General features: G+C 42.4%; 1 protein-coding gene across 2 annotated transcripts in view; it reads left to right on the forward strand.

Annotated features, from left to right (window-relative positions):
* kcnq5a (potassium voltage-gated channel, KQT-like subfamily, member 5a) overlaps positions 1-24,038 on the forward strand; it is a 111,387-nt gene that overhangs the window by 73,130 nt on the left and 14,219 nt on the right. The window contains exons 3-11 of one of the 2 annotated variants that reach the window (XM_014154578.3): positions 1,047-1,173; positions 7,880-8,055; positions 8,275-8,400; positions 10,185-10,295; positions 10,415-10,510; positions 13,053-13,147; positions 14,311-14,337; positions 19,464-19,699; positions 21,404-21,512. In XM_014154578.3, the coding sequence (XP_014010053.1) occupies positions 1,047-1,173; positions 7,880-8,055; positions 8,275-8,400; positions 10,185-10,295; positions 10,415-10,510; positions 13,053-13,147; positions 14,311-14,337; positions 19,464-19,699; positions 21,404-21,512 (1,103 nt within the window). The remainder of the gene's footprint in view (positions 1-1,046; positions 1,174-7,879; positions 8,056-8,274; positions 8,401-10,184; positions 10,296-10,414; positions 10,511-13,052; positions 13,148-14,310; positions 14,338-19,463; positions 19,700-21,403; positions 21,513-24,038) is intronic. The other variant, XM_014154579.3, reaches the window with a different exon arrangement.

Raw genomic sequence — 24,038 nt, forward strand, 5'->3', positions numbered from 1 at the left:
GAAATAAGCTAAAGGAAGCAGTAGACAGTTACAGAGTAGTTGCCTGAAGTGTCTCCTGACCAGAAATGCTGGTATGGTGTCGGCTACTGTCAATTTGGGATGTAATATTTTTTACATTTTCTGTAATGAATCTTAAAAACTGTTCGCAGAGGTCAGCGGGATGCAAGCATGTCACTGTTACATTCAAGGGCAGGTACACGCTGACGTGCGTGTAGACCTGTGTCATTTCTTATCATCCACGGAAATTACAGCCTCTCTACTGTACACTACATGGGGCACTGATGGACTGCAAACATATTAATTACTGGGTCTGCCTCTAACTGCGATGTGTGTGTGTGTGTGTGTGTGTGTGTGTGTGTGGTGTGTGTGTGTGTGTGTGTGTGAACTGTACATGTGTGTGTTGAAGTGAAACAATGTAGAGAGAAAAATACGTATAAATAGAATAGAAATAGAAAAATAATAACAGGAGGAATAAATACACAATGAGTAACGATAACTTGGCGATACACACTTGGTACCAGTATCATGTCGATGTGCAGGGGTACGAGGTTGTTGAGGGAGATATGGACATATACAGTAGGTAGGGGTAAAGTGACTAGGCAACATGATAGATTAAAAGTAACAGCAGCGTATGTGATGAGTCAAAAGAGTACGTAATGAACATAATGTGTGTGTGTGTGTGTGTGTGTGTGTGTGTGTGTGTGTGTGTGTGTGTGTGTGTGTGTGTGTGTGTGTGTGTGTGTGCTACAGTGAAACAACACAGACTTAACACTCTGCATACTAATCTTCCTGACTGCTCTCTTGTTATTTTGCAGCACCGCACAAATTAAAACACATGAATAATGGAGACATTTAATTTACTGCAACTATAGTTTATCAAACTTAACAACCCGAGATGCTATATTGATTATTGGTGATCATTATTAATCATTTGCCTTTATACTAAAACTGTCTGGAATAAATATACCATTTTGCAGTATATTAAACTGTCTCCTGTCGCCTCTTGACTGACAATAATGGTCTATGATATCATGTGTGCCTTGTAGGAGTTTGTGATGATCGTGGTGTTTGGGCTGGAGTACATCATCAGGATATGGAGCGCAGGCTGCTGCAGTCGCTACAGGGGCTGGCAGGGACGACTCCGCTTTGCCAGGAAACCCTTCTGTGTTATAGGTAAGTGTGTGTGTGTGTGTGTGTGTGTGTGTGTGTGTGTGTGTGTGTGTGTGTGTGTGTGTGTGTGTGTGTGTGTGTGTGTGTGTGTGTGTGTGTGTGTGCACCCATACCGGAAATGTAAAATAAATATCTACTGTATATTCCAACATATATTATGGAATATATTTGAAATATACAGGTAACCGCCAAAATAAAGGAAGCACCAACATAAAGTGTTTTTTATTTGGGCTTTGGGCCACCACGAGTCAGAACAGCTTCAATGCACCTTGGCATAGATTCTACAAGTGTCTGAATGTCTAATGGAGGAATGAGACACCATTTTTTCACAAGAAATTCTATAATTTGGTGTTCTGTTCATGGTGGTGGAAAACGCTTTCTCAGGTGCCACACCAGAGTCACCCATAAGTGTACAATTGGTTTGAGATCTGGTGATTGAGACAGTCATGGCATGTGGTTGACATAGTTTCATGCTCATCAAACCATTCAGTGACCATTCGTGCCCTGTGGATGCGGGCATTGTCATCCTATGGGGTATAGCCATAGCTATAGCCCATGAGGTATAGTCAAAATAATGGCCAAAATAACGGATTTTTATACATGACCCTAAGCATGATGGGACGTTAACTCAGGAACCACACCTGTGTAGAAGCACACGCTCTCAATATACTTTGTATCCGGCATTTACTCAAGTGTTTCCATTATTTTCGCAGTTACCTGTATACAGTATATAAATGTATGTCAAATGCATATCACAATATATGTTAAATGCATCAGAAATGTATTTAATGTATTTCAAAACACATTCTGAAATACATTAAAGAACGCATTTTAGAATATATATTTAAAATATATTCCAATATGCATTTAAATGTATTTGTAATAAATATATTTTTAATTAAAATGTATAGTAAATATCAAAATTTGCCAAGTTATATTGGAACAAAATGGTGACTGTCTAGTAGGTTCTTTGGTATCACATGCACGTATGTCAGTCTCATTAAAACCGCAGAACTGGCAGTGTACAAGCTTAACCTTTAATCACAGAACACAACATACTGTAACACATTAACTGGCATGACAAAATACACTATGACAAAGCCACGCCCCCAACAAGCCACACCTCCAAGTCTTCTAGTAGGCTGCCACCGCTACAATATATTTTATCAAAATGCCTTTTTAATGTACTTGACACACACCAAAAGCACTAACATGCATTTACATGCATTTAAATGACTACAAAAATTACTACAAACATGATACATTATTGGTCATGTAGTAACTCCATGTCTTTCATGTGCATATGACAAAAACAAACAAACTTGAGGAGTGCATTGCAGCCAACATCCAAGAGGCAGAACTTAACGTGTACTGGGTGGTTCCACGAAATGAGTGCCTTTTGTGTCCCTTTGATATGTTAAGTAGAAATGATGCACCAATATTACATTTTAAAAGCCTGTTATATAAAATGAAGTGGCCTATAATATAGACCACATGGAGATTTAATAAATATGATTTTCAATATGAATAAAGACTTGCTAAAATGCCAAAATTCTGCATTTTGACATGTCCCTCCGTGCACCCTCTAGGACTTCTAGAACCATCATTGTGAAGCCCTAGTTATTTCGTTGCTTTGACAAACTTTCTGAATTTTTTTTTTTTCATGTGATTAGTGATTCATTTAGGTCTGTCCCTCATTTTAAGGTCAACCCTGGTAACCTGAACTGAACTTTAGTAAAATATTTAATTCAAAAGAAACATTGAACATCAAATCGTAGCGTAAAAGCAGGTGAGCTGGTTCTATTCTTTTTGGTAATGTTCTGGTGTTTTGTGGTGAAAAACTGAGTGGGTCGAGCGTAACACGTCAACCCTGTTACTCATATATAGACAGGCTAGAAATGTTTTAACAATACATTTTTGGGTGTGAATTAGGTGAAATCGAAATATTTTTTTTACTCATCACAATTTCAATTATATCACCGGCAAAGTTTTGGCTTGGGGGCCCCAAAAATGATCTCCATTGATCAATACCTAGAGAGTCATTTAAGAAGCCGAATTAGGAACCACTTTGGCCACCCTGTAGACTAGATGTCATAGCCATGCATTTCTGGAATATTGTCAGGTGTTAAATGCTTTGAGCAAAGATGCAAATGTATATGCATGCATTTCAAATACAGTTTACGTAATGAAATCTAGTGAAATAATCTAGTGAAATACAGTGCATTAGGAAAGTATTCAGGCCCATTGACTTTTTCCACATTTTGTTACATTACAGCCTTATTCTAAAATGGCAAAAGCAAAAGCATGTTTTTATACATTTTTGCAAATGTATATATAAAAAACAATGAAATATCACATTTACATAAGTATACAGACCCTTCACTCAGTACTTTGATGAAGCACTTTTGGCAGCGATTACAGACTCGAATCTTAGGCATGATGCTACAAGCTTGGCACACCTGTATTTGGGGAGTTTCTCCCATTCTTCTCTGCAGATCCTCTCAAGCTCTGTCAGGTTGGATGAGGAGCGTCTCTGCACAGCTATTTTCAGGTCTCTCCAGAGATGTTCGATCGGGTTCAAGGCCAGGCTCTGGCTGGGCCACTCAAGGACTTTCAAACCCGAAGCCACTCCTGCGTTGTCTTGGCTGCTTAGGGTCGTTGTCCTGTTGGAAGGTAAACCTTCGCCCCAATCTGAGGTCCTGAGCACTCTAGAGCAGGTTTTCATCAAGGATCCCTGTACTTTCCCTCGATCCTGACTAGTCTCCCAGTCCCTGCCACTGAAAAACATCCGCACAGCATGATGCTGTCACCACAATGCTTCACCTTAGGGATAGTGCCAGGTTTCCTCCAGACATGACACTTGGCATTCAGGCCAAAGAGATCAATCTTGGTTTCATCAGACCAGAGAATCTTGTTTCTCATGGTCTGAGAGTCCTTTAGGTGCCTTTTGGCAAACTCCAAGTGGGCTGTCATGTGCTTTTTACTGAGGAGTGGCTTTAGTCTGGCCACTCTACCATAAAGGCCTGATTGTTGGATTGCTGCAGAGATGATTGTCCTTCTGGAAGGTTCTTCCATCTCCCACACTTCTTCCATTTAAGAATAATGGAGTGCACCGTGTCCTTGAGGACCTTCAATGCTGCAAAAACATTTTTGTACCCTTCCCCAGATCTGTGCTCGACACAATCCTGTCTCTGCGCTCTACTGACAATTATTTCGACCTCATGGCTTGGTTTTTACTCTGACATGCCCTGTCAACTGTGGGACCTTATATAGACAGGTGTGTGCCTTTCCAAATCATGTCCAATCAATTGAATTTACCACAGGTGGACTCCAATCAAGTTGTAGAAGCATCTCAAGGATGATCAATGGAAACAGGATGCACCTGAGCTCAATTTTGAGTCTCATAGCAAAAGGTCTGAATACTGATGTAAATGAAGTATTTCTGTTTTTTATTTTAATACATTTGATAAAATGTATAAAAACCTGTTTTCATTTAGTCATTATAGGGTATTGTGTGTAGATTGATGAGGAACATTTTTAATTAATCCATTTTAGAATAAGGTTGTAACGTAACAAAATGTGGAAAAAGTCAAGGGGTCTGAATACTTTCCCGAAGGCACTGTATATTTTTGTATCGTTGAGTGTGCTGCACTGCAAAGGCCCTATCACTCCACCAAGAGATCTTCAACAAGGCTGATTTCTGATTGAAAGATAATGCACTTAAATACACAAACAGGGAGAACAGAAGCTGGCATTGAGTTCTCATAAAAGAAAGGATAAACACAGTTTCCAAAAACCTAGATCACAATCTATGTCTTCTTTCAATAGAGGTTAGTTTCAGAGTTTGAAATGAGTTTGCTGAAATGTGATTGATGTGAATTTGAGCGTAACAATATTATCGTGGTTTACTGTAGGAGCAATAGTGGTTTGTATGCTTCAGGACCCTCGCTGTGATGGCCCTAAGTATGTCCCTCTTTGCCCCTGTCACATCGGTTGAAAGGAGAGGACCAAGGTGCAGCGTGGTGAGCGTACATATTCTTTTTATTTGAAAAGACGCCGAACAAAACAATAAACACTACCCAACAAACCGTGAAGCTAAAGGCTATGTGCCATAAACAAAGTCAACTTCCCACAACACAAGGAGGGAAAAGGGCTACCTAAGTATGGTTCCCAATCAGAGACAACGATAGACAGCTGTCCCTGATTGAGAATCATACCCGGCCAAAACATAGAAAATAAAGAACATAGAAAAAGGAACATAGAATGCCCACCCTAGTCACACCCTGGCCTACCCAAAATAGAGAATAAAAAACCTCTCTATGGCCAGGGCGGGACAGCCCCTCTTATTCTCGCTCTATCTCTTATACTCTTCCCTTTCTCCTCTGATCATATGAAAGTGAATACTAGGTACTTTAGATCCCTGTGATGACTCCTCCAGTACACATGTCTATTTTCTTAACCAGTCTTAGCGCTCCAGATCAACACAGTTGAGGCCTCTGGCCCTCTCTCCGGTGTTGGGCATCAACAGTCAATTTGACCCTCCCGATAATATACCATGATAAATTTGATGAATTGGAAATTATTTTCCTACAGTAGCTACTGGCTTTCTGTGGCTTTACACTACACAGTACTAATCTATTCCTAATTTTATGATTGGATCCCCCAATCGCCAATTATGCTTGGTTTGGCCTGGTCCTCAGAGGCCGTGGTTAGTGAAGGGAAAGAAAGTTGCGCAATGTTTGTAAGGAGAATGGAGCAATAGCTTCTCTCTTTCTCTCTTTCCTCTCTCTTCTTAATAAAACCCTTAATTCTGTGAGCTAACTTGTAAGAAGTAAAGAAGTACAGTCACATTTAACATGGTAAATTCATAAGCATGAATAAATATATACCACTTTTTAAATGCAGAAGGTTTCTATTGCTAAGTGATGAGTGCGAAAATCGATGAATAACTGCTAATGGTTATATTGGGCTCAATTTAGTGAGTTCATAGACAACTTTGGTAGTATTATAAACTTTGAAACAACTGGTTTCTTGTAGGCTACAGAATTAGAGAAGGGCTGTTTCTCTGAAACCAGTAGTTTCAAGCAAGCCTGTTTCTCTCCCCAGTCAGAGGCAGCCTGCCTGTCTCACAGACTCTGACCAGCAGCAGCAACCTATTTATGTTTAGAAAACAAATGTGAAGGCCAAAATTGAAGGGGGATAGCACTCATCATGTTTATGCAACCTAATAATCACCCTAACAATACTTCCAAAATCACCATTATATTTTATTTCAACTGAGAAAACCTACAAAATAAATTGGCTCACCCCTTGCAACAGTAAACTGGTTTATTTCTCCTTTATAAAAATGTTATTCTTGATTTCAATTTGGAAGAGAAACCAGATACTGGTGTTTGTATGTACTGTTTCTTGATGAGTAAAAGGTGTCCCCGTTTCATGATAGGATGTTCCCCCATGATAAAAGGGGGCCCATGACTGAAAAAGTTTGGGAAGCACTGATCTAGCTAATGATTAGCACAAATACAGATAGGCATGCTTCAGCCTATTTATTTATAGCAAAGTCACCAGGGCTGAGTTCAGTATGAAAAAAACGTATTGCAACATTCAATTAAATGGAAACGGTGCTGTTCTGAACAACCAGTTAAAAAACAGGGAGGTGTTTGGTTGTGGGTTCAAAATGCACTGCTGCCCTTTAAATACGTCACTCATTTCTTCAAGCTAGAGGTCTTAACGGGTCCCAAAAAAACAGAGAGCCGTTCCAAATGGACCCGAGGACAATCAGACCTGTTCCGAAAAGGCAAGTTTAAAAACAGACGTAAACAGACACGTGCCAGTTCGGATCCAAGAGACCCATTCAGATTTGAGAGTAGAAAGAGAGCGAAAAGGAAATATCCGACTGGGCACTTCCAGCACCATCAACAAATTAACTAAATTGACCAAATGTTCCACAGTTACGTGTCCTTAAAAACTGGCGATAACAAATGACAAAAAACTACTTGTTCTGATTTGATGTGAAGCATATTCAGAATCATGTTCCCGACACCGACATCATTTAAAAAAATCCTTGTCAATAGGCTTCTACTGCAGATACAGTGCATTCGGAAAGTATTCAGACCCCTTTACTTTTTCCACATTTTGTCACCTTATTCTAAAATGCATTAAATTCCATCTTTTCCTCATCATTCTACACACAATACCCCATAATGACAAATCGATTTTTGCAAATGTATATATACTGCTCAAAAAAATAAAGGGAACACTTAAACAACACAATGTAACTCCAAGTCAATCACACTTCTGTGAAATCAAACTGTCCACTTAGGAAGCAACACTGATTGACAATACATTTCACATGCTGTTGTGCAAATGGAATAGACAACAGGTGGAAATTATAGGCAATTAGCAAGACACCCCCAATAAAGGAGTGGTTCTGCAGGTGGGGACCACAGACCACTTCTCAGTTCCTATGCATATATATATATACACTGCTCAAAAAAATAAAGGGAACACTAAGGAAGCCATTGACCCAATATGCAACACAAAGTTACGCCTTTGTGTGATAGTATCACATGTATCATTCATACACACTGCAATACATTATCGGTAGGCTCTCATGGAAGTTTACAAGACTGTAAATACTACTATAGTATTGAAGTTGCTTTTAGTGACTTTTCCCCATTCCCCTTTATCTGTCATTGTCTCTTTCCAGACATCATTGTACTCATAGCTTCCATTGCTGTGGTGTCAGCGGGTAGCCAAGGTAACATCTTTGCCACCTCGGCATTGAGGAGCCTTCGCTTCCTGCAGATCCTGCGAATGGTGCGCATGGACCGCAGAGGGGGCACCTGGAAACTACTGGGATCTGTTGTCTACGCACACAGTAAGGTACGACCATGCCTACATAGTCCTATGTACTCTGTCTCCTATAACAAATAGGAGGATGAGCTCCCTAGTGTCTGGTTCCTCTCAAGGTTTCTTGCTAGTGAATGTTTTCTTCACTGTCACCGCAACTTGATCTTTAGGGATTTAGGACCTGGTTGACACAACAAATACAGTGAGATCGGATGTATTTGTTTACATGAATAATACATTGATTTCCTATAGGAGTTGGTGACAGCTTGGTACATTGGGTTCCTGGTGCTTATCTTCTCTTCATTCCTGGTCTATCTTGTGGAGAAGGAGTTCAACAAAGACTTTGCCACCTATGCCGATGCTCTGTGGTGGGGCACAGTGAGTCTACACACACACACATCACACACACACACACACACACACACACACACACACGCACGCACGCACGCACGCACGCACGCACACACACGCACACACACGCACACACATGCACACACACTGGCCCATGCATACACCACACAAACACACGTGCACACTCCTCACATACACACAATAATGTGTAGTTTGATCAAGATGTTTCTATGTAGCCCATATTGATATTCACAGGACTGAAGTTTAATCAGCAGATACAAGAAAACAACCTAACCAGCCCATCTCTGAAAGACAAAGAGACAGACTAGCTTTAATATCATTACTGGACTTGCCGACCAGTCTATAATATGACCTTAAGATATTTATTTTTACAACAAAATCAACAACAACAAAACATTAATTAAATAGCACATTATAGAAGGGTCCAGACATGCAATTTCACTTGTTTTGGAGAAACGTACACCCAATCAGGGATTCCTGGTTGTGTACTATGGGAGCTCTGAAAAATCATGAACAAAGGCTCCAAAAACACCCAAATACGTCCTTTTAGAAATGGAAAAGCTCTCAGTATAGTGATGCGGGTCTTTATAAGTTGTACACATGAAATTGTGTGATTCTGAACTTTATCCGCAACATTATATTGCATTGTGTTGTGACTTGAGAGATACCTGTCTGTTCGGTCTATATGTAACTGCCAAAATAAAGGAAACACTTGAGTAAGCGAGGGATACAAAGTATATTGAAAGCAGGTGCTTCCACACAGGAAGTTCCAGACACTTGTAGAATCTATGCCAAGGCTCACTGAAGCTGTTCTGGCGGCTCATGGGGACCCAACACCCTGTTAAGACACTTTATGTTGGTGTTTCCTTTATTTTGGCAGTTACATGTAGCAACAGGCTTCACGGCGAATGGAACAGCTGGATATGGGAAAACGGCTTGAGTCTCACAAAATGGAATAACGTTGCGGACACATTTTGGAATGACACAATTTCACGTGTACAACAGCTAAAGACCTGCATCACTATACTGAGAGCGTTTCCGTTTCTAAAAGGACGTATTTGGTTGTTTTTCAAGCATTCGTGCATGTTTTTTCAGAGACCCCATTTTCAGAGACCACGTACTGCACAACGAGGATGAGGAAATTAATGATTGGGGTAAGTTTGGGGTAAGTTGGGGTAAGTTTCCCATAACATGTGAAATCGCTTTTTTTTAAATCTGGACCCTTAACATCACATTTACATAAAAAAATGCACATTTGGTTGTAAAAAGCAAACTTATCCTTTAATGACCATGTGGCATGGTAACAGACCTACAAGGTCATGCTTGGCTGGTCTTCAAACACCTCTCGTTCCCTTTCCCAGGCACTACTTACCAGACTTTATACAATGTCGACACAAACAATGAATGCCCACTGCTTCAGACCTGCTAAAATTACCCAATCGATGAATGTAATTTACAGTGTCTGTCAGGGGAGACTGGGCTATTAGATGTGCAAGGGGAGACAGGGACAGGGAGAGAAAGGAGGTCACTGAAATACACAACACACAGTGCAGTGTTATTCAAACCTCGTCCTGGAGGGCTCTATAGGGTGGATCTTTCTATTCAGGAAGGAATTGACTGAATTGAAAATGGAATTTACCCAAATACTACAAAACGGCATTTGGGAAACACTGGCCTAGGGTAATGGTGGATAATTGAGTTTTTCTGTGCATCTTGTGGGGCTGTGGGAGTTACAGTGTAACTATTGTGTTGTGACTTCTGAACTCTGTGATGATGATGTGTGTGTCCAGATCACTCTAACAACCATCGGCTACGGAGACAAGACTCCTCAGACGTGGACGGGTCGTCTGATCTCAGCTGGCTTTGCTCTGATGGGGATCTCCTTCTTCGCCCTGCCTGCCGTGAGACACAGACAGCCACACAGACACAGACACACACACACACAGTTTGAAGTTGATTCACCAAACATGGTGTCAAGACCCACAGATTCAGTCCATCGTGTGTATGTGTGTGTGTACAGGGTATCCTGGGCTCAGGCTTTGCCCTGAAGGTACAGGAGCAGCACAGACAAAAACACTTTGAGAAGAGGAGGAACCCAGCAGCCAGCCTCATCCAGGTACACAACACACACTAACAACTTTATCACCAGACATGCTATAACTGTTCCATTGGAGGCTGGTGAGGGGAGGAAGGCTGATAATGGTGGAAGGATTGGAGTGAATGGAATGGTATCAAACACATTAAAAAACAGGTATCTGATGTGTTTGATATCATTCCATTCATTTTGTTCTAGACATTACTATGATCCCGTCTTCTCCATTTACAGTGCCATCTGCTACCACTGAACTGTTCTGTGTGTGTGTGTGTGTGTGTGTGTGTGTGTGTGTGTGTGTGTGTGTGTGTGTGTGTGTGTGTGTGGTGTGTGGTGTGTGTGTGTGTGTGTGTGTGTGTGTGTGTGTGTGTGTGTGTGTAAGTGAACATGCCCGCGTGTCTTTGTATCAGAGTGTGTGTGTTTATATACAGTACCAGTCAATAATAATATTGAAGACATCAAAACTATGAAAGAACACATATGGAATCATGTAGTAACCAAAAAAGTGTTAAACAAATCAAAAAATATTTTATATTTGAGATTCTTCAAAGTAGCCACCCTTTGCCTTGATGACAGCTTTACCAAATAGGGCTATCTTCTGTATACCACTCCTACCTTGTCACAACTCAACTGATTGGCTCAAACGCATAAAGAAGAAAAATAAACCACAAATTAACTTTTAACAAGGCACACATGTTAATTGAAATGCATTCCAGGTGACGACCTCATGAAGCTGGTTGAGAGAATGCCAAGAGTGTGCAAAGCAGTCATCAAGGCAAAGGGTGGCTACTTTGAAGAATCTCAAATAGAAAATATTTTTTGATTTGTTTAACACTTTTTTGGTTACCACATGTTTCCATATGTGTTATGTCATAGTTTTGATGTCTTCACTATTATTCTCCAATGTAGAAAATAGTAAAAATAAAGAAAACCCCTGAATGAGTAGCTGTGTCCAAACTTCTGACTGGTACTGTATGTGTATGCGTGTGTGTGTAGAAGCATGCACGTGTGTGTACAGTATGTGTGTGTGTTCGTACGTGTGTTTGTGTGTAGTCGATACCTAATCGTGGATGAGACTCTTTGTCCTCTCTCAGGTCCAAAGGAAATACAGAGGTGATATTTATGAGCTGTTTCCACTAGAGCCCTGGGTGGATTTCCCTCTACGCAATAGCTCATCCTATCAGACAAGACCTGGACTATTACAATACCCCATCAACGCAACATACACAATGACCTCAAAAACAAACACAAAACACACACAGATCTTGTTTTTCAAGAGATTTTAACATCAAGCAGGAAAAAAAACGATTAGGCTACTCGTTTGATTCATGTATTCAATTTAGCTCCCCTTTTCCACCGCTTTAAGGCCCGCAAAAGGCAACTCCATTTGCTCTATTCATCATTTCTGTATAGTATGGCTGAGTTGATAAGGACCTCAACACTTCTTCATCTGACCAGATATTTTCTCTCGACAGATGGACTTACATCTGCAGTCGGCAGGAATGTGTTACCTCTGTTGTTTGTTAGCCCCTGGTCTTTCGCTTTGTATATACACTGAGTGTACAAAACATTAGGAACACCTTCCCCACTTTTGCCCTCAAAACAGCCTCAAAGCATGGACCAATATGGCAAAAGCGTTCCACAGAGATGCTGGCCCATGTTGACTCCAATGCTTCCCACAGTTGTGTCAAGTTTGCTGGATGTCCTTTGGGTGGTGGACCATTCTTGATACACACAGGAAACTGTTGACCGTGAAACATCCAGCAGCGATGCAGTTCTTAACACAAACTGGTGCGTCTACCACACACCATTCAAAGGCACTTAAATATCTTGCCCATTCAGCCTCTGAGTGGCACACATACACAATCCATGTCTCAATTGTGTCAAGGCTTAATAATCCTCTGTTAAACTGTCCCCTCCCATTCATCGTCTCTGATTGAAGTTAGATTTAACAAGTGACATCAATAAGGGATCATAGCTTTCACCTAGATTCACCAGCTGAATCCATGTGGAAAAGCAGGTGTTCTTAATGTTTTGTACACTCTTTGTATGTGTGTCTGTCTGTGTATGTGTTGTGCACCTCTATCCGTGTGTGTATGATTATGTGTACCCTATCTCCTCACCATATTGCCATTGCTCCCGTCTATGTATGTCTCTCTATGCGTGTCACCTCATATCCCAGGCTGCTTGGCGTCTCTACTCCACCGACGGTGCCCGTACCTACCTCAGTGCCACGTGGCAGCACTACCAGGGCGCCCACTCCCCCTTCAGGCATGTATCCCCCCCTCCCCCCGCCCCATGATGCCTTGACACCACCGGTTTTACTAATCACTCTCTTTGTTTTATTTCTCTTTCTTTCTTTCTTTCTTTCTTTCTTTCTTTCTTTCTTTCTTTCTTTCTTTCTTTCTTTCTTTCTTTCTTTCTTTCTTTCTCTACCCCAATCCTCCTTCCTCCCTCCTCCGTTCCCTCTGGCCTTGTTTTATTTTTTATTATCCCCCCGTTCTCCCTCCCCTCTCTCTCTCTCTCTCTCTGTTTTTCTTTTGTTTTCTGTTGACTCTGCACGTAGTGTGTCTGGCGTAGTTATGCTGCTGATGAGAACTCGGTTTCCATAGCTACCTGGAAGCCTCATTTGAAGGCGTTGCATACCTGCAGTCCTGCAAAGTAGGTAACAACTAAAGTATGGCTGCTGCTCTGCTCTCTTCCTATTTGGTCTCTGTGCTCATCTAGTTTTTTTCACAATTTCCTGCTCTACTTTTTTAGCGGTTGGTCCCTTGTGGATATTTCTCCCTACTTGAGTTTTAATCAGCTCGTCAACTCCTTTTGACATTCCTTCCTATACTTATTTTGCTGTTATTATAATTTGATACTTGTATGGTTACAATACTTTCATATGAACTTTTTTTTTTAAAGGCTCACAGTCATCAAATATTCCAATATTTCCAGGCGCCCACACACAAAGAACCAACTTACAAATACTTTGCTTTCATTAATTCATTTAAACATTGAAAGTAAAACAGAGTGTACAAACATGAACATTTTCTAGCTTATGTTGTCTTGAAATGACATCCATGTTTTCTCTGTAGATTTTAGGGTGTGTTTTAGGGCACATGAGAGGATCCTGGAAATATTCACAGGATGACCCGCTTTATCGCTCGCTCTTTCTCACGCAAACATACACATACATACCCTATAGGTCTACATACAGTGTGGCCGCAAACACAAACATCTGCTCTTTCAATCACAAATATACACACACACCCCACTGGGCACAGACGTCAGTTCAACGTCTAGCTTTGAATTACCTTTGGTTGAGTTGTCAACTAATGTGAATTCAACGTGAAATCAACACAACATTTTACCAATATCCGCATTAATTCAATGTCATCACATAGAATTTTGGGGGTGAAGTGACGTGCAAACAACATTGATTAAACCAGTTTTTGACCAGGGACACACACCTTTCTATCTTCTATCTCTGTAGGGACACACACCTTTCTATCTTCTATCTCTGTCTGCCGGTGCTTTCCGAGCCCAGTTGAGTGGCACAGCTATTGCTTGCTGCAATGTTCTGTAAACTAGTTGACAACATTGGTCTTGCACAAGGCTTTGACTGTAGTAGTTTGTGTTCTTCAAGCCTGACGGTTTGTCTTCTGACATCATGTCCCGCATGCGATACACACAGGGAGGACGTTACAGTATGAAGCTGGCTGACTCCTTCATCTCTCTGTCCCTGTGTGTGGTGTAGGGAGACCCTGTAGACTCTGTCATTAACGACTGATATCTCTTCCCTTGTCTCTCTCCTCTCTTCTCACTAACACCTAAAGGAAAGAACAGGGTGAGACGATTAGCAGGTTTGTAGCACTCGCCTCTACACACATCACGCAATGGTTCATTCAAAGACATTCACTCTAAAAAGAAGAACTATGCTGGTTGATAAACGTGTTGAAACTGAACCCTTATTTTCAAATTGTTTTGAAAGTCACTGTTTAGCCAGAGCTTGCACTCACCTGGTGTCCCTGGTCAGAATCAGTCCCTGGTCAGAGGGGAACAACGGTGCTATGAAAGTCGCCGTCCTGGTTTGAGAAATGGCTCTCTAGTGTAGCAGCCTCTGTCTCTCAGAGCACCATGGTCTCTCTTGGCTCCTGGCTTTCCAAGCCACCATGACTGGAGTACCACTTTTCTGTGTCTCTGTCGTGTTTGAGAGAGTTTCTGGGTGTGTTTCTTTGCTTGCTTGCTGTGTGTGTGTGTGTGTGTGTGTGTGTGTGTGTGTGTGTGTGTGTGTGTGTGTGTGTGTGTGTGTGTGTGTGTGTGTGTGTGTGTGTGTGTGTGTGTGTGTGTGTGTGTGTGTGTGAGAGAGGTTTGTGTGCGTATTTCTACACTGTCTATGGGTGTGTGTGTGTGTGTGTGTTTCTACAATATGTGTGTGTTATGTGCAAACCAGCGTCTGTACCATGTCTGCACCATGACGCGCGTTTTCCATTCCAAGGGTATTTATTTAACTTGTCAAACACCAGTCTCGGTCGGCAGGCCCGAGAGACAAGGAGGAGGTGGGAGAGACAGAGAGATCTGTGACTTTAAGTATGATTTCAGGTTATTGTTTTTACAATACAGGGCTCCTTTAGCAACGGTGGATTCCTCGTGTCATGCCAGTGCAGCTAAATTTGGACTTTATGTTGAGAGACATATGCACAGCACATGCGCAGGCACACACCACACACACACACACACACACACACACACACACACACACACACACACACACACACACACACACACACACACACACACACACACACACAACCAAACTGTCATTCCCTGCTAATCCTCCAAGCTGTTAGAAGTCCTGAGGTTTTGTATGCTTTCATTGGCTTCTCAAGTAACTGTTGTGGTTTAGTCAATTAGGCGAGAGCTTTAGAAATCATAATTATAGCCCAGCTTTTCATACCCTAAAATGTATACTATACAATTAGCTGTATAATAGGATTTTTCCTAAGCATCGCTCACATCAACGGTTGAGAACTTAGGTAATGTTATAATTGCTTTACAGTAGCAAATTAGTCTGGTAAAACTGACTTATATACTCAACAAGCACTAAAAAGCTAAACACTGTGTGTGTGGTGTGTGTGTGTGTGTGTGTGTGTGTGTGTGTGTGTGTGTGTGTGTGTGTGTGTGTGTGTGTGTGTGTGTGTGTGTGTGTGTGTGTGTGTGTGTGTGTGTGTGTGTGTGTGCGCGCGTGCACGTGCGTGCGTTTGTGGGTGTGTGTGGGTGCGTGCGTGCGTGCGTGTGAGTGCACGTGTGTGGGTTGTTGTGTGGGTGAGTTGGTGGGTGGGTGGTCTGTTTATATGTGTGAGAGTATGAGAATTGGGGTGTGTCTGCTTATTCTGCTCTTTTCACAACTTCTGACTTCTGACTATCTGGAATGTAAGGACACAACCACCATAAATGACTCTCATGGTTTGTATTGCAACTCCTACAGCTAAAGGTGTATGAGCTACTGTATATAATCAGACCATAGTTCTATAGTTCTGACCACAGGAGGTTGGTGGCACCTTAATTGGGGGGGGGGGGGGGGGGGGGGAACGGGCTCGTGGTAATGACTGGAGCAGAATCAGTGGAATGGTATCCAATACATCAGACACATGGTTTCCAGGTGTTTGATGCCATTCCATTTGCTCCGTTCAGGCCATTATTATGAACTGTTCTCCCCTCAGCAACCTCCACTGCTTCTGACAGTATTGACCGTACAGATGTCTCTCGTCCCTCCCTTCCCCACTCCTTGGTGTTTTAACCCCTTCCTCCTCTATCTGTCTTCCTCCCTACCTCCCTAGTAAGGCTCATAGTAATAGGAGGCGCTTCAGAAGGTATTACGCACGGACATTTAGGAAGTACCCACTACACAGCATCCTCTCCTCCCTGGTCACATGAGCTCTGGGAATGCTGACTAACTGCCAGGTGCATGGAGGATGATGAGAGAACCCCAAAACTGCCACCTACCCCCTCCCCATTAAATAATTATATTAGCCCTTTGCTTGTCTAATGGGACTGCTGCCTGTTACATGTTGCCTGTTGGTTTCGACCCCCACCTCCCTTGGACCCCCTTATCAGACACAACCCCTAAATAACTGTATCCCGGTCCCCTTATATAGTGGAAGTAGTTCTGTGTGTAGAAATCAGAACTCTTAACAGTCTTTCATCGCCATAAAATCTACAGTCCATCTAGACCTCCATTTGTCTGCTGAGGTCTCTTGGCTTGGCTGCATGGTGCCAATGCATGTCCTCATAAAAAAATGGTCACCACCACCCCGACTGACCTTTGACCCTACTCATCCCACACGGCATTGATGCATCTTCCTTTACCTAGGCTTGGGCAAGGTCCCTGTTATCATGAATAACTTCCTAATGGTTACTGGAGCGCAATATTCCCTCCTGAAGTTTCCACAGAAACTGGGAGTTTGCTCACTGATCATTGGTGCCTGAAGAATCAAGCTTGACCATTGGGCCTGCTGTCACGCCATCTGATTGGTTCACAGTATTGCATGCTTCTCTTGTTGTCACGGCAAGGGTTAGGGTGTGTCTCAGGTAGAGGCTGTCTGCATCTCCCACCCATCTATAAAGCTACAGTATGTCTAAGCACAGGCTCACTGGCACAATACAGGTCTAAGTGTCCTACAGATACTGAGACACTAGCTTACAGTATAAATAGGAAGAGTGCTTCTATGCATCTGTATAAATTGTAGATCTTGCGGTGTTCCCTGGTTATTGTCTTTGTCTTGGAACACTGATCTCTACAACAGTAGTCCCCAAGAGCTACTATAGAGATCCTGGAGAGCTACAAGGTGTTTTAGAAAAAAAGGGTTCTTCGTTTGTCCCCATAGGAGACACCTTTTTGGTTCCAGGTAGATCCTTTTAGTGGTGAAATAGTTCCACATACAGTGCCATCGGAAAGTATTCAGACCCCTTCAATTTTTTCCACATTTTGTTGCGTTACAGCCTCATTCTAAAATGTATTAAATACATGTTTTTCCTCATCAATCTACACACAATACCCAATAATGACAAAGCAACATTTTTGCAAATGTTTTAAAAATAATAAACAGAAATACCTTGTTTCCATAAGTATTCAGACCCTTTGCTATGACACTCGAAATTGAGCTCAGGTGCATCCTGTTTCCATTGATCATCCTTGAGATGTTTCTACAACTTGATTGGATTCCACCTGTGGTAAATTCAATTGATTGGACATGATTTGGAAAGGCACATACCTGTCTATATAAGGTCCCAAAGTTGACAGTGCATGTCAGAGCAAAAGCCAAGCCATGAGGTTGAAGGAATTGTCCGTAGAGCTCCAAGACAGGATTGTGTCGGGGCACAGATCTGGGGAAGGGTACTTAAAAATGTCTGAAGCATTGAAGGTCCCCAAGAACACAGCTGCCTCCATCATTCTTAAATGGAAGAAGTTTGGAACCATCAAGACTCTTCCTAGAGCTGGCCACCCAGCAAAACTGAGCAATCGGGGGAGATGGGCCATGGTCAGGGAGGTGACCAAGAACCGATGGTCACTCTGATAGAGCGCCAGAGTTCCTGTGGAAATGGGAGAACCTTCCAGAAGGACAACCATCTCTGCAGCACTCCACCACTCAGGCCCTTCTGGTAGAGTGACCAGACAGAAGCCACTCCTCAGTAAAAGGCATATGGCAGCCCACTTGGAATTTGCCAAAAGCCACCTAAAGACTCTCAGACCAGGAGAAACAAGATCGGATGAAACCAAGATTGAACTATTTGTCCTGAATGCCAAGCGTCACATTTAGAGGAAACCTGGCACCATCCCTACGGTGAAGCATGGTGGTGGCAGCATCATGATGTGGTGATGTTTTTCAGCAGCAGGGACTGGGAGACTAGTCAGGCTTGAGGTAAAGATGAAAAGATCCTTGATGAAAACCTGCTCCAGAGCGCTCCAGACCTCAGATTGGGTTGAAGGTTCACCTTCCAACAGGACAACGACACTAAGCATACAGCCTAGACAGCACAGGAGTGGCTTCAGGAAAAGTTTCTGAATGTCTTTGAGTGGCCCAGCCAAAGCCCGGACTTGAACCCAATCAAACATCTCTGGAGAGACCTGAAAATAGCTGTGTAGCAACGCTCCCCATCCAACCTGAAACCTGCTTCAACAAAGTACTGAGTAAAGGGTCTGAATACTTATGTAAATGTAATATTTCCGATTTTTTTTTTTTATACATTTATAAGAATTTCAAAAACCTGGTTTTGCATTGTCATTATGGGGTATTGTGTGTAGATTGATTGTTACGTAACAACATTTGGAAAAAGTCAAGGGTTCTGAATACTTTCCAAAGGCAATGTTTAACGTTGTATTAGTGGTGGGTTCCACTAGGAAGCAAAAAGAGTGCTTTTCAGAAGGTTCTCATATGGAGACAATTGAATAACCCTTTATGGTTCTAGGTAGGAACTTCTTTTGAAGAGTTTAAGCTTTTGTTTCTGCCCAGCTGATTCAACTCCTTTAGTGCTGGGCTTGCGTTAGTTGATTAAACTCAACTCTGTGATTTACGACAGAGTTGAGCGTCGACTAGTGTGGGCGGATTAGAGCTCCGACATCACATAACATTTTTATCATAAACTACTGATTTCAGAACGCAAAGAAAAGCTCGCAATTACACACAACGTTCGTAAATCGTAGAGTTTAGTCGGCTAGGCTGGAGCAAAAGCCTGCACACCCTATATCTCCTCAGGACCAGGGGACCAGGGACCACTGTCTTAGAGAGTAGATGGGGTACTCTGAGTGTATTGTGGATGAGGTAAGCATGTTTGTAATGTTTGAGGAAAGGAAAGGACAGTACACTGCACTACACTGTGACTACACTCTGTCTGCACACATTTGTCTCTCTCAGGGGGAATGCATAATAAGAGGCTTTTGCTCTCTCTCTCTCGCTCTCTCTCTCTTCCTCTCTGTCTTTCTCTTTAGTACTAAGTTGAGCTTTAAGGAGCGGGTTCGTATGGCAAGTCCTCGCGGCCAGAGTATGAAGAGCCGCCAGACGTCTGTCAACAACGATCGGCGCTGTTCCCCGGGTAACAATGTGGCGGGTGCTGAGACGCGCAGCAGCCCTGCCAAGGTGCAGAAGAGCTGGAGCTTCAATGACCGCACCCGCTTTAGACCCTCCTTACGCCTTAAGAGCCAATCACGCACCGCGCCCTCCGAAGGTGAGTGGAGAGGATGTGTGCCTCTGTGTGTGTGTGTGTGTGTGTGTGTGTGGGGGGGGGGGGGGGGGGGGGGGGTTACGTGAATGTGTGTGTATGTGTGTGCATGCCTGTGTACATACGTGTGTATACGGTATGAGCTTTTTTTCCCACAAGGGTAGATTAATGAGTCAAGACTTGCAATACACAGAAGTAACAATATCCTCCAACATGACATATGGAGTTCCAGTCCACTGCCATATACACAGAGTATACCAAACATTAGGAACACCTTCCTAATATTGAGTTGCACCCCGGACTTTTGCCCTCAGAACAGCCTCAATTCGTCGGGGCATGAACTCTACAAGGTGCCGAAAGTGTGCTGGCCCATGTTGACTCCAATGCCTCCCACATTTGTGTCAAGTTTGCTGGTTGTCCTTACACATAGACAATCAATTGTCTTTAACCTGTCTCCTCCCCTTCATCTACACTGATTGAAGTTAGATTTAACAAGTGACGTCAATAAGGCATCATAGCTTTCACCTGTGTGTTTCTGTCACCTGGTCAGTCTGTCATGAAAACAGCAGGTGTTCTTAATGTTTTGTACGCCCAGTATATGTCTGTCTGTGTATGTGTTTTGCAACTCTATCTGTGTGTGTATGATTACGTGTACCCTATCTCTTCACCATGTTGCAATTTCTGTCTGTGTCTGTCTGCACGTGTCACCTCGTACCCTGGGCTGCTTGGCATCTCTACTCCAACGACGCTGCCCCCGTACCTATTTTGCACCCCACGTTTTCTGAGCAAAAAATAATCATATTTGTTTGTAACTTATTTTTCAATTTTCATTGTTGGACATAAAAGACTAAAAACACCAGGAAATCAGCTCCAATTGATTTTAATTGATGAAATCTGTTCCCAAGTATTCCCACGCATAATAGAGAGATATGTGATTGTATACAAATGTAAGCAAGTTTTGAAATTATGTTTTAGTCAAACATATCTGTTTGGGCTTCTTGAGGTCAATTTGCAGTCTACAAATTATTTTTAATTATGTTCCAGCCCCCTGACTATTTAAGTGGATTTAACAAGTGACATCAAAAAGGGATCGTTGCTTTCACTTGGATTCACCTGGTCAGTCTATGTCATGGAAAGAGCAGGTGTTCTTAATGTTTTGTACACTCAGTGTATAAACCTCTACTGTAACAGAGAATTCAAGCTGTATGTAACCTTCTAATAGAGGGGGGGAAGTGTTTGGCTGAGAAGTTCCCTGTTTCTGTCACCCCGCCTCTCCCCTGTATATCTATGCTCTTTATCTGTGCTCTTCAGGACACTTATCCTATTAAAAATCAATCTAACCTGAGAAACTCTGACAACTCTCATATTATTGGCTAAGTGATGTATGCATCCTTCGCTCATCACGCATACAGCTGAGTGGACAATTATTGACCATTCCTAGAGATCCAATTTTCATTTGAGGAGAAAATGGAAAGCTACCAACTTATATTGAAATATTATATTGTGGAATTTCAGCTTGGAGCTGAAGTCTGTCAGGAAGGACACCTTATTTGGACACCTTTAATTTAGAATGCATTCTCTTTTGTAATTATGACCTCGGGAAGAGATGCAACGGTGAGGGGTTTAAAGAGCCAATTGGAAGCTGACTAGCGGGCTATGGCAGTATAAGAGACAAGTAAATTTGACACAACCCCTCTGTCTGTATCTCAGTGGACACAGGAATGGGGAATGATGACACGTTCGACGACAGGGGCTGCCACTGTGATGTCACCATGGAGGACATATCAGCTCCACAGAAGGCTGTCATCAGAGCCGTCAGGTGAGTGCTTATCATAGACTGTTCTCTCTGCTACCACTGCAAGCAATACCGATGCACCAAGTCTTCAAACAACAGGACGCTGAATAGCTTCTACCCCCAGGCAATAACACTGCTAAATAGTTCATTAAACAGTTAACCAAATAGCTACCCTGACTATCTGCATTGACCCTTGTTGCACTAACTTTTTTGACTCACCACATACGATGCTGCTACTGTTTACTATCTGCCACTTTATTCCTGGTTATATGTACATATCTACCTCAATTACCTCGTACCCCTGCACATCGACTCTGTACTGGTACTCCTTGTATATAGCAGTGGAGGCTGATAAGTGGAGGAAGGCTCATAATAATGGGTGGAACGGAGTGAATGGAATGGCATTTTACTTTTCTATTATTTCTCTATTTTCTTTCTCGCTGTATTGTTGGGAAGGGCCCGTAAGTAAGAATTTCATTGTTAGTCCACACCTGTTGTTTATGAAGCATGCGATGAATAGAATCTGATTTGATTTATCTATATCTCTATACAAATCTCTATGTAGACTTGTGTTTTCTTACACAATCCTTTGTAAAACGTTCATTCTATTTTGTTCAGGGCTTGGCTGTTGTAAACAGTGTACATAGCGAATGCATACACTACAACAATCGTAAACATAGACATATATTGTAAGAATATATATCTGAGCCTTCCAGGTTCTTAGATCCAGATCCAGAGCATGGACCTCCTCTATGTTGTTCACATACTCTCACAGGGCAAGACATGTGGATACTACGGTACTGTGGTTGTCTGCCTGACCAGGGAGGTGTTTTCGCTGACAGTCTCTGTCAGTCCACAGCCTACTGCTGTGAGGCTCTGTGGTGCTTCAGGGGATTCTGTTTACTCAGTGAGAGGTCAGGGAGTACAGTTTTGGGGGCTGTGTTTTTTGTTACAGCTGTCCAGTTACTCACTCTCGCACCAGCAACGTGTCTCTGTTTACTAATGTGGCCACCCTAATGGTACTGTCTCTCCCTCTCCTCCCCCCTCTCCCTCACTCAGCACCTCTCACTCTCTTTTTTACTACCTCTTCTCTCTCTCTCTCCCTCCCTCCCTCGGACTCTCCATTTTCCTTTACCTCCCCCTCTCCCTCACCTCTCTCTGACGGTGTCGGAAGATGTCCTATTTTGATTGGCTGCCAACACCCCAATTCCCAACACCAGGTTGTTGCTCCAGAGGACCCCCTCTCCCCTGGCCCAGCCTGCCCACTCAGCAGGCCCCCTCAATGGGCAACGGGAGTGGAGACATGCCCCTGGCTTTCCCAGGGTGTCGGGTTGACACCCTCTCAGTCAGAACTATTATTGCAGTAGCTCATCTGTCATGATGGTTTTCATTTATACAGTGAGGCTAATGAGCAACTGGAGCAATTCTGAAGCCATCAGGGGGTCAGAATGAACCAACTGTAGATCCACTTACCTGCATCAATATTATTTACCCAGCAGTAGTTGTACTTGTACAGTACATTAAGGTTGAGGGATAATACAATTCTAGCATGGTTTGGTTTCAACATAGCTCAGTCAGGTTTTGTTGACATGAGCTAAGGTTTCATAATGTTCTTGTGAAAATATCTGAGTAATATTTTTTTAACTGATGCTCTGAAAATAAAAGGTAAAGGCCAGGGGTTGGAACCAAAATGATTTTCCAGTCGTTTAGTTCTGAGCAGAATCATCCGTTCCACTGTTCTGACCAGCCAAATAATGTTCTGAACCGGTTCAAACCCCCCCAAAAATACCTGTTTATATCATTCCTTTCTGTTCCTTTTTAGACCTCTGAAATCATTGTTTTCTTTACATTTAGCTCAACATTAAATTACTTCATGAATTATGCAGTGCAGATAGGGCAGCTTGCTATGGAGCAGGCAAGCTGTTGCTCAGTGAGTTGTTTGTATTCGTGATGGAAAGACAAGTGTAGAGTACGAGATGCAACTAACATTTTGCAGGTTGGGAGAGAGTGAAAGAGGAGGCTTGGCTTGAAGCGCTGGGCATTTTGTGATGACATGCATTATCTGAATTAGGCCCACAGAATTATACCTACGGAGGAGCAGCTTCTGTGGAGGAACTCTGAATGTCTGAACTTCAGAGTTGGATTAACGTTGGACCAGAGAAGCTAGCTAGCTAACAAGCTTCCGTGTGCGGAGCGGCACCAGAATTAAAAACACATCTTACCTTTATGTAGTTAATAATCCAATGTGAAATGTCATTATTTTCCGGTTTTTGGTTCTGTTCACCGAACCAGATCCAACACCTGGTGAAAAAGTTTTTAAACAAATTAGGAACTGATGGATGGAACTGAAAATGAGAAGAACCATCAAAACAAAAGGAGGAGGGGGTGAACAATGGGAAGTTCTTGACTTTAGATTTTTTTTATGCATTATCATACATACATAATGTAAATGTGATGGAACTTACAATGTATGATGTTAATCCAGTTTAAAAATAATAAAGATAGCCTAATTCTTTTTTAAAAGCAACAACAGTTGTGACTGCTTCACGT

This window comes from Salmo salar, chromosome 18, assembly GCF_965601325.2.
Source record: "Salmo salar chromosome 18, fSalSal1, whole genome shotgun sequence".
Lineage (NCBI taxonomy): Eukaryota > Metazoa > Chordata > Actinopteri > Salmoniformes > Salmonidae > Salmo > Salmo salar.